Source organism: Nomascus leucogenys, chromosome 12, assembly GCF_006542625.1.
Source record: "Nomascus leucogenys isolate Asia chromosome 12, Asia_NLE_v1, whole genome shotgun sequence".
Lineage (NCBI taxonomy): Eukaryota > Metazoa > Chordata > Mammalia > Primates > Hylobatidae > Nomascus > Nomascus leucogenys.
In genome coordinates, this window is record NC_044392.1 from 56423279 (window position 1) to 56439918 (window position 16640).

A 16640-nucleotide genomic window follows, 5' to 3' on the forward strand; every position below is an offset into this window, starting at 1 on the left:
AAGGCTATCTAGTGATAGCCACTTAATTATATGGCCTGTACTGTTGCTGTTGGTTACTACGGCGTGAACGAAGGTGGTCAAATGTAGAAATGAAGACAAACACAAAAGGATATGTTTTCAAACAAGGGGCCAGGGGGATCCTTGCTTCTAGTGAGCAAAGGCAGCTCTGAGCTTCTACAGCCCCTTGTATTTATTAGGTAGAAAGAGCAGGTAGGGAGAGGTAATGGTTGGTCAGCTGCTTGATTTACCACAGGTACACATAATTGCTTTCTTTATACAACAGCTTCATATGTTCCTATAGATAATCACAAGGAACACTGCACTGAGGGTGTGACTGCCCTCAGCACCCCTTCTGGCAGCAGACGTAGTTTGTCAGTTTTCCAACATCCTGCTTTCATGAGAACGGTTTTCTGTTTGCTCAAATAGCCTCCAGTGGTATACTGAGTTGGTCACAATCCTCATTCTTTTTGGCCTGTAACATCTCCCCCTTTTTGTTTTTGCATTAATTGAATACAGGTAATTGCAGGTTGTGCATCTCTCAGTTGCCATGTGGTAGTCCCACTGATATTGCAGACTACGAACAAAAAACAGAAACATAATAACATTAATACAATAGTTATAAAAAAGACATTGGGGTGCTGTTTGAAGTAGGTCCAAGGGTAAAGGCTTTCTAAACCTTGTTGGAATTCTGCTCGAGCTTTTAAAGAGGGCTGAAACGCTCGAGTCTGCTTATTCAAGTTAAGGATTTTACTTCGTAAATCATTAATATCAAAAGTATCATTGGATGTGAAAGCTCCCTGTAAATGGGTCTTTACAAGGTCCCATGGATATTCACTTTTGTTATATTCCAAATTGGTCACACAAATATGAGTATGGTTAAAATGACAACACGATTCCTGCTGCAACTGCAAACTTTGTCCTTGTTCTCCTAGCCACAGAACAGTAGTCTTCAACATTGCCACTTCTTTTTTGTTGTTGTTGTTGTTGTTTATAGTCTTTAATTGAAGTGATAAGGGAAATAGATCTATTTAAAAACAAAACCAAACAGCTATTTCTGTCTAGATTAAGAGGTGGCCCCAGGTGTGGGATTCACGTTTTGAGTGGCCACTTGTGGTGCAACCTCGATGATCCGGGGTTTGTCTATGATTCTCGCTGTGCGGTTGCCCTTCTCTACAATCCCAATAATCCATGCTTGGTGGCCTTCACCATATTTGGGGGACTTTATCTCTGCACAGAACCGAGCTGCTTGCTCATGTGGTAAACAGATCAGAAGGCCGCCTGAAGTCTCTGGGTAGGTCCCGTGCATGAGGCCGAACATGTTTCCACAGGCCTTGCTCACCGCAGCCATCTTGGCCAGTACCGGGAGGTTGTGAATTACAAACGACACCTCGTTCCTCTGCTGCTTGGCCAGGTTCTGCGCATGGCCCAAAATCCCGAAGCCCGTGATGTCAGTGGCGGTGTGGGCATTGAACGTGTGCATGAGTCCTGCAGCTGTCCTGTTGAGCCTCGCCATGTTCATCATCGCCTCCTGGTAGGCCAGCTCTACATCTTCTTGGGTGACTACTAGTTTAATCTTATTCCATTTCTCAGGAATATCCAGCCACTGGTGCACAGCCACTGCCACCTGTGTCCCCAGGGGTTTTGTCAACACCAGCACGTCCCCTGGCACTGCATTGTCTGGCATGATAAATTCATTGGGCTGGCAGACAGTGGTAGCAACTCCTCCCAGGACAATCCAGGGGTTTAGTACTGTTTGGCCACCCGTTACAGACGTTCCTGCTTCCTCAGCTGCGTCTTTAAAACCTTGGATAATCAGAGGCATCACTTTATCCCTTTCCCTGTCGGTCATTTTATTACTGACTCCAAGGAGCATCAGCATATTGTCACATTCCATGACCCCCATTGCATAGAGGTCACTGAGGACATTGGCACATGCTATCCTGCCCATCATGTAAGGGTCGTCTACGATCGGGTAAATGTAATCTGTGGTTTGAACCAAGTCAAGCCCACCATGCCTCAAAGGAATGACACAAGTATCCATTCCAATGCCAAGCCTTGGCATAACGGCTCCCAGAAACTGCTCATCTTCTTGGAAGTGGTTCTCCTGTAAAGATTCCAGCAATTTTTGCAGGACATCTTGGGGCACTTTGCAGCCTGTGCCCTTCAGTTCAGTGAATCTGGTTAGCCGGAAGCTTTTGTCCAATTGGTAACTTTCCGGGTTAAAGGACTCTCGCGTAGACATGGTTCTTGGGCCCTGCTCTCCTCACAGCTCAGCCCCTCCCCTCCCTCTGCGGGTTGGCTGGGTTCTTTATGGATCCACCGGCTCGCTTTGCGCCCTCCGCCTCCTCCCGAAAACGGGCCGCGGGCCGGTCCCACAATGCACCTGACGCGGCCGGGCTCCCTTAAGCGTCGCCTGAATAAAAAAGCCGCGCCCGGCGGCGGCGGCGGGGGCCCGGGCCCGCGCCTGGGCGCCGCGGGGGCTCGCCTGCCTCGTCGCGGCCCTGCGGGAGCCGGGCCGCCGCGCTGCCGCCGGCTGGGCGCGCGGGGCTAACATTGCCACTTCTGTTTGTATCTCGGTGTTAATTTTATTTTGAAGCATCCATGCCTGGTCAGCCGTGCATGTCCAGTTTTCTACATATTGAGCTGTTTGAATGGAGATGTGCATTGATACTGAAGACACCACAACAGAGGTTATTAATGTAACTAAAGAGACTATAGCAAAAATTATCATGCCTAAGGCTCTATGAGCACGATGAGTAAGCTGGGAAAAAAGAGTTTTGTGAGATGTAAAGTGGGAGTGGCCGCCCAAGGCTCAGACATAGTTGCAGGAACCCATAATCAGGGAATGTGACTTAGAATTATTAGGGTGAATATGCTCTGTGTGTTTGTATTGTGCTATGATTAAGGCAGTGATACAGTTGACAGGAATTACAAGTCAATTGGGCATTGTCCATCTGGAGTTGGTCCTCTTGCTGCTAGAAAAACATAAGGATTAAAAACACAAATCATAAATTGAGTGGTAATATTTTCTACAAGGGTAACATTAAAACTGCATTTAGCACTGTTACTATTATTGAATAGTGTTCTGACCCAAATGCTGCCATTCATAAATGGGAGTGCTGTTTTCCACATCGACTCCTGAATTGGACCTCTCTCTCCTTGATAATGCCATCAAGGCAAAAGCGGGCTAAAGCCTGAGTGGTGCCAAGCAATTTGCACAAGAGATTGGGATTGAATCTCAATATGATGTAGTGAAGAGATGTTAAAGTTTCACCACCAGTGCTAGCAAAGTTCATGCCATGAAGTCTGATGCTCATCTCTCCCAACAAAATGACCATGGGGATCCCAGTTGATAATGTCTCCCATTAGCATGGACTGTTGTCTAGCTAGGGGGGCCAAGACACTGGGTCCAAGGAAAGGGGTTAGAATTATCAAAGGGAGCCCATTCTGTATAATTAATACAATTTGGGCATTTGGGCCAGGAGTGACTAGTAGTTACACCAGTAATATTAATAGAGCTAAGGCCTAATAGGTACATATATTTTCCATGGTAACTCAACCGTGCCTGGGATTGAATTGTAAGGCAGCTGTGGTTGAGCAATGTATCCTGGGTGATGCATAAAGGAAGTCCCTGCAATGGAACAGTATAATTGATACCATTGTTCTGAGAGTCTAATTGCTCTATATCAGGGGGAATTAGGGGTCTTGGTGCCCATGCTCCTTGATCATGATATATCTCTGGAGGAGTGTCACTCCAGAGTACAGGTCATACTACCGGAGGTTTGGAAACCTATGCCCAATATGTCTTTGCCTCTACACAGGGAAAACATACTGCACAGGATATTACAGCTAGCATGGCAATAAACATGGAGTCAGGGGTTTTTGCCTGATCCTGATGCTCCAGCAGTTTCTCAGCTTCCTGTGTGGCTTTATTGATCTGTTCTCATGTTATGGGGGTTGATGTCTGTGTGACTCTGGTCGGTCCTTGCTCTGTCTTTGCATTCAGATTCAACTGGCTCATGGCTTGTACTGGGGGAACCAGACCCATATTTAGGGTCCATGGGTCCCTCCAGTCTCTTGTTCCATGATTGCACACACCATGAGGGCACTCACATGGTTTGTCCATCTCCTGTAAAAACACAAGCATACCCTCATCCCCATGTCAGTAAATCCACTGGGCCTTTTCATTGTCGTTTTTCCAGGGATTTCCGTAATACCTTTGGGTAAACTTTCCTTTTTCCCTCTAATATTTGCCAGTGTCGTTCTGCTGGAGTGTTATTATTGTACCAGGAGTCAAAAATTTTAAAGTAAAGAAGACTAAATGTAATTTTGTTTGAGGTGGTAGCTGGTCTCCTACTCCCCCTTTTTGTCTTTTCAACATACATTGTAATGTTTGATGTGCCCACTCTATAATGCCTTGTCCTTGGGGATTGTAAAGAATTCCTGTTTTAAGAGTGATTGCCCATAACTGTAAAATATTTTGAAAAGCATGGCTAACATAAGAAGGTCCATTGTCAGTTTTTATTTGTTTAGGCACCCCCATATGGGCAAATGATGACAAACAATGTGGTTGGACATGGCCAGCTGTTTCCCCTGTTTGACATGTGGCATGTAGCATATGAGAGTAAATATCTATAGTCACAGGAATATAGCTAAGTTTGCCAAAGGCTGCTATATGTGTAACATCCATCTGCCTGATTTCATTTGAAGCTAAGTCTTGTGGGTTACATCCTTCTACAGGTATATCACCAGGGACATGCTGACAAGTGGGGCAGGCTTGCACAATAGCTTGAGCCTGGCTGTGAGGCAGATGAAACATATGAGTAAGGGCAAAAGTGTTTTGATGCAGTAATGCATGAGAAGCTTGAGCTTGTTGAAATACAGAACCAATCAGTTTACCTGCTCTATCATTACCTGGAGATAGTTGTCCAGGAAGTTGTGTGTGAGAATGAATATGAGAAATATGAAAAGGAGCAGCATGAAAGTGAATAGCTTGCTGAAGTCTTAGAAACAAGTTAAACAGCTCTGGGTCTAGGTGCTTTTAATAGTGGCAGTCTCAATGCGACTGGCTACCTTTACAACATAGGCCGAATCACAGACAGTAGGAGTTGAAGCAGTGAGCTGTAAAACCTAAATAACTGCTATTAATTCTGATCATTGAGCCGAAACTCCAGGGGTTTTTATTGTTTGAGTATGCTTAATTCCATCAATAGCTGCAGGGCCTTTGGAAGAGCCATGAGTGAAATAAGTCTGGCTTCCTGAAATAGGCTTGTGATGAGTAATCACAGAGAGGATAAAAAGGTGAAGTTTATAAAATTGCAAAATTTTGTCTGATGAATAGTTGTCTATTATTCCCACAAAATCTGCAGAAGCAACTTGCCATGCAGTCAGCATTTCCCATGCTGCAACCTGTTGTTGGCAATCTAAGGGAACAATAATTTTGTCTGGATCATATCCCATAAGCATTTTTGATCTATGCCTACCAATGGTTATAAGTTGAGTAATTAAAGAAAGATAAACCTGTAAAGATTTTACTGTCTGATTGGATAAAAAGAGCCACTCTATTACCATTATTGACTTGTCTATGAACTGGCCCAAAATGGGGGGTAGGAAGAATAAACAGAAGCAAAGACTTCTGCGGCTGTAGCCGGGAGGCATGTCTCTGCTGAAGCATTTGTTCTATAAGCTGTAATTCAGCTTCTGCCTCCTTAGTAAGATGCCGAGGAAAATCTAGTGAAGAATCTCCCTGGAGGGTCTGATAAAGGTGTTTGAGTTGATAAGTAGCGATACCTAGCATTGGGCACAGCCAATTAATATCTGCCAACAATTGTTGGAAATTGTTCAAGGTTTCCAACCTGTCCTTATGGAGAACTACTTTCTGAGGTCGAACACTTCTTTTAGTAAAAATAGTGCCTAAGTACTGGTATGGGGAAGTTGTTTGCACCTTTTCTGGAGCTATTTTGAGATTCCATTTAATCAAAGCCTGTTTTGTTTCTGTGAACAATTGATGTAATAACTGTTCCGTAGGAGTGGCCAAAAGAATGGCATCCATGTAATGAATGATGTAAGCAGTAGGAAACATATTTCGAGGCTCCTTTAATGCCTGCCCTACAAAATGCGGACATAGCGTAGGGCTGTTAAGCATGCCTTGGGGTAAAACTCTCCTTTGATAACAAGAGACAGGCTCCCTTTGATTAATAGAAGGCACAGAGAAGGCAAATCGAGGCTTATCCTTCTCATGTAAGGGTGTAGTAAAGAAACAATCTATAAGATCTATAACTATGAGAGGCCAGTCCCTTGGAATGGCTGCTGAGGGTGGCAGATCTTGCTGTAATGCACCCATTGGTTTAATCTGTGCATTAATAGCTCTTAAATCATGTAGCAATTGCCATTTTCCTGACTTTTTTGGAATTACAAATACTGGTTAATTCCAGGGGCTAACTGACTCTTCAATATGTCCTGCATCCAATTGCTCTTTTACTAGCTGATGGAGTTGAGCTAGTTTCTCCTGAGATAGGGGCCATGGGTCCACCCATACAGGTTTGTCAGTCAGCCACTCTAGTGGCAAAGTAGTTGGTAGAGGAGAAATATCAATGACCGCCATCAGAAATCCTGACGACCTAGTCCTTTTCTATCTGGTTGTCCAGTTATAGATATAGTATCAAGGTTTCCCTGTAGGGACTTTCCTAAGCCATTTAAGCTCTGATATCTCATTTTCTTTAACATTTTAAATCCTGGATTGTCAATAGTTTGATTTGTAAATCTCATATCCCATGCTGTAAGTAAATCTCAACTCCATAGATTAACAGCTATATTTGTAACATAAGGTTGAAAAGTACATGACTGTCCATCTGGTTCAAGACAGGGTAAAATCTCAGCACCCTGTTAAGCACTTGGAGCTGTTCCTACTCCCACTAGGGATGTAGAAGTTAATTGTAAGGGCCAGGATGGGGGCCAATTATTTTTAGATATTACTGACACATCTGCTGTCGTATCCATAAGCCCATAAAACTTCTTTCTTTTAATTTGCACTGAACAGGTGGGTCTATTAGATGCTATGGGTTGTGATAGATAAATTTCCCTCCTAGCTGTACTCCCAAATCCTTGATTTCCTTGCTTTTCCTTTCTTGGGGAAGGCTGCAATTTGCAGGGAATAAGGAATATCTGAGCAATATATTCTCCCAGTTCAAAAACCCAAAGATCCTGTGACATTCCTACTACTTGAATTTCTCCTTCATAATCAGAGTCAACAACTCCTGGGACTACAGTAATTCCCTGTAAGTTAAGACAGCTTTTGCCCAAAAGTAATCCCATATGTCCTGTTGGCGAATGTCCCCAAATACCAGTGGGAATCTTGGTGGGTTTGTCTCCTCCAACCAACATAACCCTCTCTCTGACTGGGAGATTGAACCCTGCATTGCTGAGTGTTTCTGGGAAGAGGGAATCAATGCTCCTCCAGAAACCCATCCCTGGAATGGGGTTGTGGTCTGGACTGGGAATGCCCTCAATGTTTGTGGGGCCTGGGTCCAGGCCCCCTTCTCATTTCCCGACAGGGGGGTGCCATTCTGATGAAATTTTGAGCAGCATTGACTAGCCCAATGATTTTCTTTATTGCAATGAGGGCAAAATCCTGGCATTTTTTTCTGTTGGGGGTGGGGGAGCTGCATTATAATATCCCTTCTGCCCAGAGGTCTGACAGTATTCTTTTTTGAAATGTCTGATTTTTCCACAATTATAACATTTTCCCATTTTAGGATTTGCCCCTTGGCCTTTTTTAGATTTGTCCATCACTAAATTAGCCATTGCTTGAGCCATCATTATAGAGTGATGAAGCTCAATTCCCACATGTTGACAAGCTTTGAGAAAACTTCCCAAGTTTTTGTACATCTCACAGGTGCCAGTGCATGTTTACAATCTGTGTTTGCATTCTCAAAAGCTAGAGTTAAGGTTAGCACTTCTGCAGCCATGGTATGAGGAACCTGACACTTCACTGCCTCTTGTAATCTTGCAGGAAAATGTGCATAGGGCTCCTGCGATCCTTGCATGATATGTAAAAAAGATTGTACTGGGCCCCTTTCTCTGGAATTGTGGCCCAGGCATGTTTAGCAGCCAAGGCACACTGCTTATAAGCAGCATCTGGGAGTGCCATTTGATGTTCTAGGTCTGAAAAAGGGCCATTACCCAACACATATCCTCTGTAATGTTTCTATGTCCAGCAGCACAATTTTGTCCAGCCTGGTCTGCACATTGTTCTTGCCAATTTAAATTGCATGCCAGATATGCACTAGCAGACAAACAAGTGTGAGCCAAATGCTTTACATCAAATGGTGGAAGGCTTATGGCGCCAAATATAGATTCTAGCAATCCTAAAATAAATGGGCTTTGTACTCCATTATTAACTACACTAGCTTTCAACTCCTTCAGCAACTTAAACTCTAGTGGAGTATGTTCATGAATAAACTGCTATAGATTATTTGGATCGGGCCTTACGGAAATGGGAAAAGTGCAAGGTCCTAAGGGCTCTCCAGCTATAGCAGCAGAGCATAAGTTTCTTTGTATTGGGGTCTCTATTTCTGCTACTAAAGGAGGCAGTACAGTGTTTCTTCTACTGGAGTGGGTGGTATATGCCAATTTTTATCCTTCTCCTCCTGTTTTTTATTTTCAATTGGTGCTGTGGGTGGGGGACAAAAGATTCTTTCAAACTTTTAGACTCAGAACATGACTCCTGCTGTCTAGCAGAATAAGAAAGAAATAATGGCAGGAGGACAGTACGGACTAAATTCCAAGTGGAGAAAACAGAAGGATCAACTTTAAGACCTTTTTGATGAACCTATTTTAATCCTTCTGCTCTGTCCCAATTTTCCACATCAAGAGTGCCTGTCTGTGGAAACCATGGGTTATGCATAATAACCTCTTGCAGCATCTTAGTGTTTGAGAACTAACCTGAGCACTAGATTGCTTAAGTAAAACTTTAAGCAACTGCACATAACATTGCTCCTCAATAGACAAATTCTGCCCCATGTTACCCTGATTCAGAAAACATCCCACTCCCAGTACCTCTTTAGGGCACTGACCTTATATCCCAGTACCTCTTTAGGGCACTGACCTTATATCCCAGTACCTCTTTAAGGTACTGACCTTATGTCCCAGTACCTCTTTAAGGTACTGACCTTATATCTGTCAGCCGACTCTTCCCAGGGTTTCTCGTTCATCTTGTCAGTTTCACTTTCTCTGCTCCAGCAGACCTTCTTTGCTCATGTCCCTGTCCCAGGCACCACTTGTCATTGTCAGTTGCTATGGGGTGAACAAGGGGGGATGAATGCAGAAATGAAGACAAAGACAAAAGGATATGTTTTAAAACAAGGGGTCAGGGGGCTCCTTGCTTCTAGTGAGCAAAGGCAGCCCTGATCTTCTACAGCCCTTCTTATTTATTAGGTAGAAAAACAGGGAGGGAGAGGTAATGGCTGGTCAGCTCCTTGATTTATCCCAGATACACATAATTGCTTTCTTTGTACAACAGGTTTCAGATGTTTCTACAGATAATCACAAGGAACACTGCACTAGGGGTGTGACTGCCCTCAGCACCCCTTCTGGTGGCAAACATAGTTTGTCAGTTTTCCAATATCCTGCTTGCATGAGAACAGTTTCCTGTTTGCTCATATAGTCTCCAGTGGTATACTGAGTTGGTCATGACCCTCATTCTTTTTGGCCTGTAACACTGTACCACAAGAGTGGGGATTTGTGGTTGAATGCCCCAATGACTCTTATCATAGATGTCTGAACTTTTCCCATATTTTTGGGTACAAAACCATTCTCAGCAAATTTCTGAACTGAAGATGCTGTGAATGCTCCTTGAACCTATGCCAGAGAACTGCCCAAATTTCACCACCATAAGCTCTCCAAGACACTTTCCTTTACCTATAAAAATGAGGTGTAATTTATATTCATGAAAATGCCCAGATCTCAAGTGTTCAGTTCAATGAACATTGACAGTTATATATGTCCATGTAAGTAGCACTCCAAAAAATGTATAGGTCATTTTCTTCACTGCAGAAAGTTCTTTTCTGCCTGTTATTAGCTAATTCCCACCCCTGTCCCCAATCTACCTGGTAGGCAACTACTTTCTGATTTCTATTCCCACAGAATTCTCATTGTATCCCTATATTTTCTTATTTATTCTTCTAAGATCTTTGTGGTTCTAGATATATATTTAAATATAAAATCATTCTGAAATGAATTTTTGTGCATGGAGTACAGAAGGATTGACCATTGATTGTGTCTATTGTTTGTTCATTTTTCTATTTCACGATTTTCTTTATTTTTATTGTCGGCTTATGTTTATTACCTTTGGGGTTGTTTTACTCTTTTTTTCAGGGTTCTTATTATAAAAGCATATATAATTGACTTTAGTCTTTTGCTCACTTCCACTAAAGGCATTTAAAGTTGTAAGTTTCTCTCTAAGCACTGTGTCAGCTGTATCCAACATTTTGATGCATTGGGTTATCATCATTCAGTTACTGATGTTTTGAACTTTTTCTTGTAAGTTTGTCTTTGACCCAAGTAAGCCATACCAACAGAATATGTTGCTTGTTTTCTAAAATTGGGAATTTTCTAGATATCTTATTGTTTTGAATTTCTAATGAAATACTATTGTGGCCATAGCATATACTCTGTATGATTTTGATCCTTGCATATATATTGAGACTTGTTTTATGGTGCAGCATATGGTCTGTGTTGGTGAACATCCCATAAACACTTGAAAAGAATGCTTTCTGCAGTTGCTGGAAGTAATATTCTACAAATGATTTGCTTTGAAACCCCACTCTAGGTCTTGCCCTCCTCCCATGTTGTAGACATTCAACAGCTACTTGGGACCTGACTACCAATACTTCAAACCCACTTGCCTAGAAAAGGTTGGCCCTGTGCTGCAAGATGTAGCAGCTTGTTCTCTGGTAGCTACAGGCCCTGGGTCTTGCTGAGACATGTGGAGCGCTATCTGAAACCACCCAGGTGCATCACACAACTTTGTCTTCTGTGGCACATGCTAGAGCCCACCTTACAGATTCCCCATCACCTTCAGGATGAACCTGCACGTTCCCTCAGCTGTTGAGAGTTCTGCAGGCTGATAGATTTCAGCCAGTGTCTCTTGGAGTGTCTGAGTGGAATGAATAAATAAAAGCTCAAAAGAAAGTGAGAAATTAAACAAAGGGCAAGACTAATGGGGGCCACACTACTAAATTTCTTTTATTTTTAAACAGCTTTACTGAGGTATAATTGACATTCGCTTGTTTTAAGTGTGCAGTTAAATTATTTTCAGTAAAATTTTAGACTTGTGTGACCATCACCATGATCCTGTTTTGCAACATTTTTATTTTTCCTAAGAAATCCCTCATGCTTATCAATCACCACTACTTTTTCCCAGTCCCCAGCTCCAGGTAACCCATAATTGACTTACTGACTCTACAGATTTGCCTTTTCTGGAGACCATATAAATGGAATCATGTAACATGTGGCCTTTTGTATCTGTCTTATTTTATTAAGCCTAATTTACTTTTATGGTTCATGTATGTGGCAGCACATATGAATATTTAATTCCTTTTATGTGCCAAATCCTATTAAATTGTATGGATAGCTCCCATTAGTTTATTCATTTATCAGTTGATTGATATTTGATGTGTTTCCACTTTATGGACTATTATGGATAAAGCTGCTATAAATATTCACATTCATGTGTTGTGTGGACACAGGTTTTTTTTCTTCTGGGTAGATAGCTAGGAGTGAAAGTGCTAGGTCATATGGTAAATGTATCTTCAATATTTTAAGATACTGCCAAACTGGTTTCCAACATGGCTGCATGTCCATCAACAATGCATGAGTATTTCAATTTTTCCACATCATTGTTACTTCACTTCCTCCAGGTGTTACTGTCTTTTTTTATTATAGCATTCTAGTGGGTAAGAAGTGGTGACACACTGTAGTTTTGATTCACATTTCCCTGCTGACTGACGATACTGACCATCTTTTCATGTACTTTATTGGCCATTCCTACATCTTTTTGATGAAATGGTTACATAAATATTTTGCCTATTTTAAAATTGGGTTATTTATCTTTTTGTTGCTTAGTTGTCAGTATATTTTGTATTCTGGATACAAGTCCTTTATTAAATATATGATTTGAAATTATTTTTCTCAGTCTATGGTTTATCTTTTCATTTTATTGATGGCTTTTAGATGCCAACATTTTTAGTTTTGGTTATATTTTATTTTTCAAGTATTTTTTAACCAGGAAAAGTTGGGTTTTTGCCAATTCAAGATCATGAATATGTTAATCTATGTTTTCTTCTAAAAAGTGTATAGTTTAGCCCTTAAATTTAGGCCTATAATTTATTTTGAGGGAATTTTTGCCTATGTGTGAGTTAATGGCCTAAATTCATATGGCCAATTGATTTTGACAATAGTAAATTCAATAGGGAAAAAGATTGTCTTTTAAACAAGTGACACTGAGACAACTGAATTGTCCACATGGTCAGGGAATGTCAGCCTGCTATGTCAAGTGATGTCCACCTGAGTCACCACCTATTGACATCAGAGTGTGTGAAGAATTTCTCAATATGATAAGTATGGGTTAAATAATATGCTGTAGCTTTCTGCTTCTCCCGTTCGACAGGCAGCCGCATCTTCTTGTGCAGCACTAGCCACATCCCTGAGACACCATGGTAAAGGTGAAGGCCAGAGTCAATGGATTTGGCCCTACTGGGTACCTGTCACTAGGGGTACTTATAACTCTGGTAAAGTGGATATTGTCACCATCAATGACCCCTTCATTGAGCTCAACTACATGGTCTACATGTTCCAGTATGATTCCACCTATGACAAATTCCTTGGCACCATCAAGACTGAGAACAGGAAGCTTTTCATAAATAGAAATCCCATCGCCATCTTCCAAAAGCTAGATCCCACCAAAATCAATTAGGGCAAGGCTGGCACTAAGTACGTCATAGAGTACACTGGCATCTTCACTACCATGGAGAACGCTGTGGCTCACCTGTAGTGGAGAGCTAAAAGGGTCATTATCTCTAACTTTTCTGCTCATACCCCCATGTCCGTGATGGGTGTGAACCATGAGAAATATGACAACAGCCTTATGATCATCAGCAATGCTTCTTGATTATGTAAAAACATGCTTCCCACCAAACGCTTACCAACTCTGACCAAGATCATCCATGGCAACTTTGATATGGTGGAAGGACTCATGACCACAGTCAGTGCTATCATTGCCACCCAGAAGACTGTGGATGACCCCTCTGTGAAAATGTGGCAAGAAAACTGCAGGGCTCAAAGGAACATCATCTTTGCTTCTCCTGGCACTGTCAAGGCTGTAAGCAAGTATATCAATAAGCTGCATGGGAAACTTAGTGGCATGGCATTCCATGTACCCACCACCATCATGTTGGTCATGGACCTGACCTACCGTTTGGAAAAACCTGCCAAATATGATAGCATCAAGAAGGTGGTGAAGCAGGCATCAGAGGGTCCCCATAAGGGCATCCTTGGCTACACTGAGAACCAGGTTGTCTCCAGCTTAACCACTGACACCCACTCTTCTACCTTGGATCCTGGAATGGGCATTGCCCTCAATGACCATTTTTTAAGCTCATTTTCTGATGTGAAAATGAATTTGGCTACAGCAACAGGGTGGTGAACCTCATGGCTCACATGGCCTCCAAGGAGTAAGACCTCTGGACCACCAGCCCCAGCGAGAGATGAGAGGAAAAGAGAGGCCCTCAGCTGCTGGGGAATCCTTGCCACACTCAGTCCCCCACCACACTGAGAATCTCCCCTCCTCACAGTTTCCATGCAGACCTCCTGAAGAGGGAGGGGCCTACGGAACTCCATCTTGTCATGTACCATCAGTAAAGTCCCTTGTCTGTGCTCAGAAAAAAAAATGCTGTATTAGGAAAGCTCACAAAGATTACTTATCGGAAAAAGAATAGACAGCATGATTTCTCCATCCTCCTATTTAATACTGATGCATAAATGATCAGGAAATCATGGGCTCACAATGAGAGTCTGCATTCCAGTGTGGGAGCATTAGTCTCCCTTGTTATAATTTTTTATCATTTTAAGCACAAGGATGCAGCTTTATCAATGGAGGAGCACACAGGCTTTTGGTGTGAAACAGTCCAGATTTAGGTGCCAGCTGTTCACAAGATCATCTAGAAAAACCAACTACCCAGCACCTGAAGTCTTTGGGGCTCATGCAAAGGGCTTCCCTTTTCTTAGGGGAGAAAGCCACCCATTCTACAAGGAGCTGTACTAGGCACAGCCCCCCATGCTGGGAAAAGGAAAATTCCTCTCCTTGGCCAGCTTATTAAACTCCTGGGTTACTTTAGGATACTTACATCCCTTGTGCTTGAGTCCTAGAGAGGTCAATTTGGACATGAGTAGCATAGAATAAGTTTTAAAGTCACAGGAGTAGTTTAAATAAGCTAGGGTAAGAATATTCATGGATAAGAGGGAAAGTTTCTGGACTGAATCCTGGAATACACATATCAACATTTGGAAGTTGAACAGAGAAGGAGGGGCCAGCTAAACATGCTGAGTAGGAGTTGGTGGCAGGAAGGAGAAAAATTATGAGGAGATGGCCTTGTAAAAGTCAAGTGAAGAAAGTGTTTCAAGAAGAGTTTGGTCCACTATATTGGATGCTGCTGACACATCAAATGCAACAAGAAAATAATTGATTACTGGGTTTGGCAAAATTGTAAGTAATTTGTAAGAGCAATTTCCACAAATAGTTGGGTTGAAAGTTCAACTGGAAAGTCCAACACACAATTCATCTGCGTGTTGAGGAGTAGAAGAAAATTGTGAAGAGAGTGACTATTAAAAAAAACACCTGTTCAAGAAGTTGAACCATGAAGATCTCAGTAAAAAGGTGTTACAGTCAGTGGAGTGAAAAGTTTGCTTTTGTTATGTTGTCTTAAACTGGACTAAAGTTGATCCTTAGCACCTTATACAGAGCAAATGTTCAAACGTTGAGTGTTTGACTAAATAAAGTGTCTATGTCTCATACATCTTTTTATTACCATAAGAATTTGCACATATGACATAATAGGAACTTAACACATGTTTATTGAATAAAGGAATGGAAGGATGAGTGAACAATCAAGGACTCTAGGATGTCTTAATGCTTTTGAAAGTTAGTGCTTATGGACTAATACAAAGAAGGAAATAGAAGAGAACAGTGACCACAAAAATGAAAATACTAGAAAGTTTCCCATACTAATGAGAGGCTGGAATCATTGCCCAGACCAAAGCTGTTTGCCAAGGAGAAGCAATTTTCTTCTCATCTATAGCACAGATATGAGTAGGATCCCAGGTATTTGAAGTGTACTTGAAGAGCCAGTTTTCAGAAGTAAGGAACAATGGGCCATCCCCTTCACCATACAGGGAGAACTAGGGCCAGAGCTTTTGGGTTATATGAGCTCAACTTGGCTGTCTTTCCAGGTAAGACCTTCAAAGTGAGAAATGAGAAGGCTTTAGCAAAATCTCTTTTTTATTTCTTACTGAATCCTCTGTTTGTCAATTATTTTTTGAGGGAGGTCAGATAGATGTTACTCAACCATTTCCTCCAGAGTCTGACAATGATGGTATGGTAGCCAGCCTCTAAGTTGACTCCAGTGATCTCTGCTTCCTGGTATTCATTCCCTTGTGTGTGGGCTGAACCTACTAACTTGCTTTTAATCAGTATAATTGGACAAAAATGATGGAATGTTACTTCCATGATTAGGTTAGGAAAGATTGTGATTTCCATCTTGTTTTACACTTCCTCTTTCTCATTGGGCTGGATGAAGCAAGCTGCCATGCTGGGGAGGAAAATGTAGTAATGAACTGAGGGCAGCCAACAGTCAAATGGGAACTGAGGATCTCAGTCCAATAAGCTTCGAGGAAGTGAATTTTCCAACAACTATGAAAGTCAGCTTGAAAGTAGATATTTCCCCAGTTGAGTCTTCTGATGAAATTGGAACTTTGTGTTAATCAAGAGCTCTTGGTACTCCAATGTTTAAGAAGAAAAAAGGTAAACTGACATACTTTTAACAAACTGCTTTCTTTTCTTGGGGATTTCTCTTGCATTACAAAGAACTTTATCCCTTCATTAAACTCAGTTTGAAAGCTACGAGTGGTTTAGCAAATATTAGACTCACTGAAGTTACTAAGTGTTGGTGAAGATGTGGGGAGACAGGCATGTTATTCGTGGAAGTGTAAGTTAACACAAACATCTGGTGAGCATGTGACAAGATATTTTAAACTTTCACAAACTTGACCCAGCAAGTTCACCCAGATATTTATTTTAAGGAATAATCAGTTGAGATTAGACCAAGAGGTCATATGGGACATCTCCTTGCACATAGAAAGCTCTACATAAGAGATGTAACATATTAATCGAGCCCTTTACTACGTATCAGGTGCTTTACATATATTATTTCATTCAGTTTTTAAAATGGACTTTATTTTCTATGATAGTTTTGACAGCTAGGAGGAGAGAAACAGTGTGATGTGATGCGTGAAGCAGAGCCTATTCAGGAGAGGTTGGTCAGGGACGTCTCACCTCATTAGGGCGGTGACAGTTCAGCTGAGATCTA

At 41.9% G+C, this 16640-nt stretch overlaps 1 protein-coding gene and 1 pseudogene across 2 annotated transcripts; one reads left to right on the forward strand and one right to left on the reverse strand.

The window, feature by feature from the left end:
* Window positions 1–981: 981 nt before the first annotated feature.
* Window positions 982–2242, reverse strand: LOC100580174 (selenide, water dikinase 1-like). Of its 2 annotated transcripts, XM_030824760.1 has the most exons (2): window positions 1493–2242; window positions 982–1285 (listed from the first exon to the last, which is right to left on the reverse strand). In XM_030824760.1, exons 1-2 carry the CDS (start codon window positions 2240–2242, stop codon window positions 1064–1066), a joined length of 972 nt encoding a protein of 323 aa, XP_030680620.1. In that variant the 3' UTR covers window positions 982–1063. The 2 variants fall into 2 exon arrangements, with proteins under 2 accessions (XP_030680620.1, XP_030680619.1); XM_030824759.1 differs by having other exon boundaries at window positions 982–2242.
* A 10581-nt stretch (window positions 2243–12823) lies between these two features.
* LOC100579511 lies at window positions 12824–13734 on the forward strand (annotated as a pseudogene).
* Window positions 13735–16640: the final 2906 nt, after the last annotated feature.

Bases quoted from the DNA above. Each gene is read 5' to 3' on its own strand.
- LOC100580174 (XM_030824759.1), bottom strand. From the start codon at position 2,242: ATGTCTACGCGAGAGTCCTTTAACCCGGAAAGTTACCAATTGGACAAA.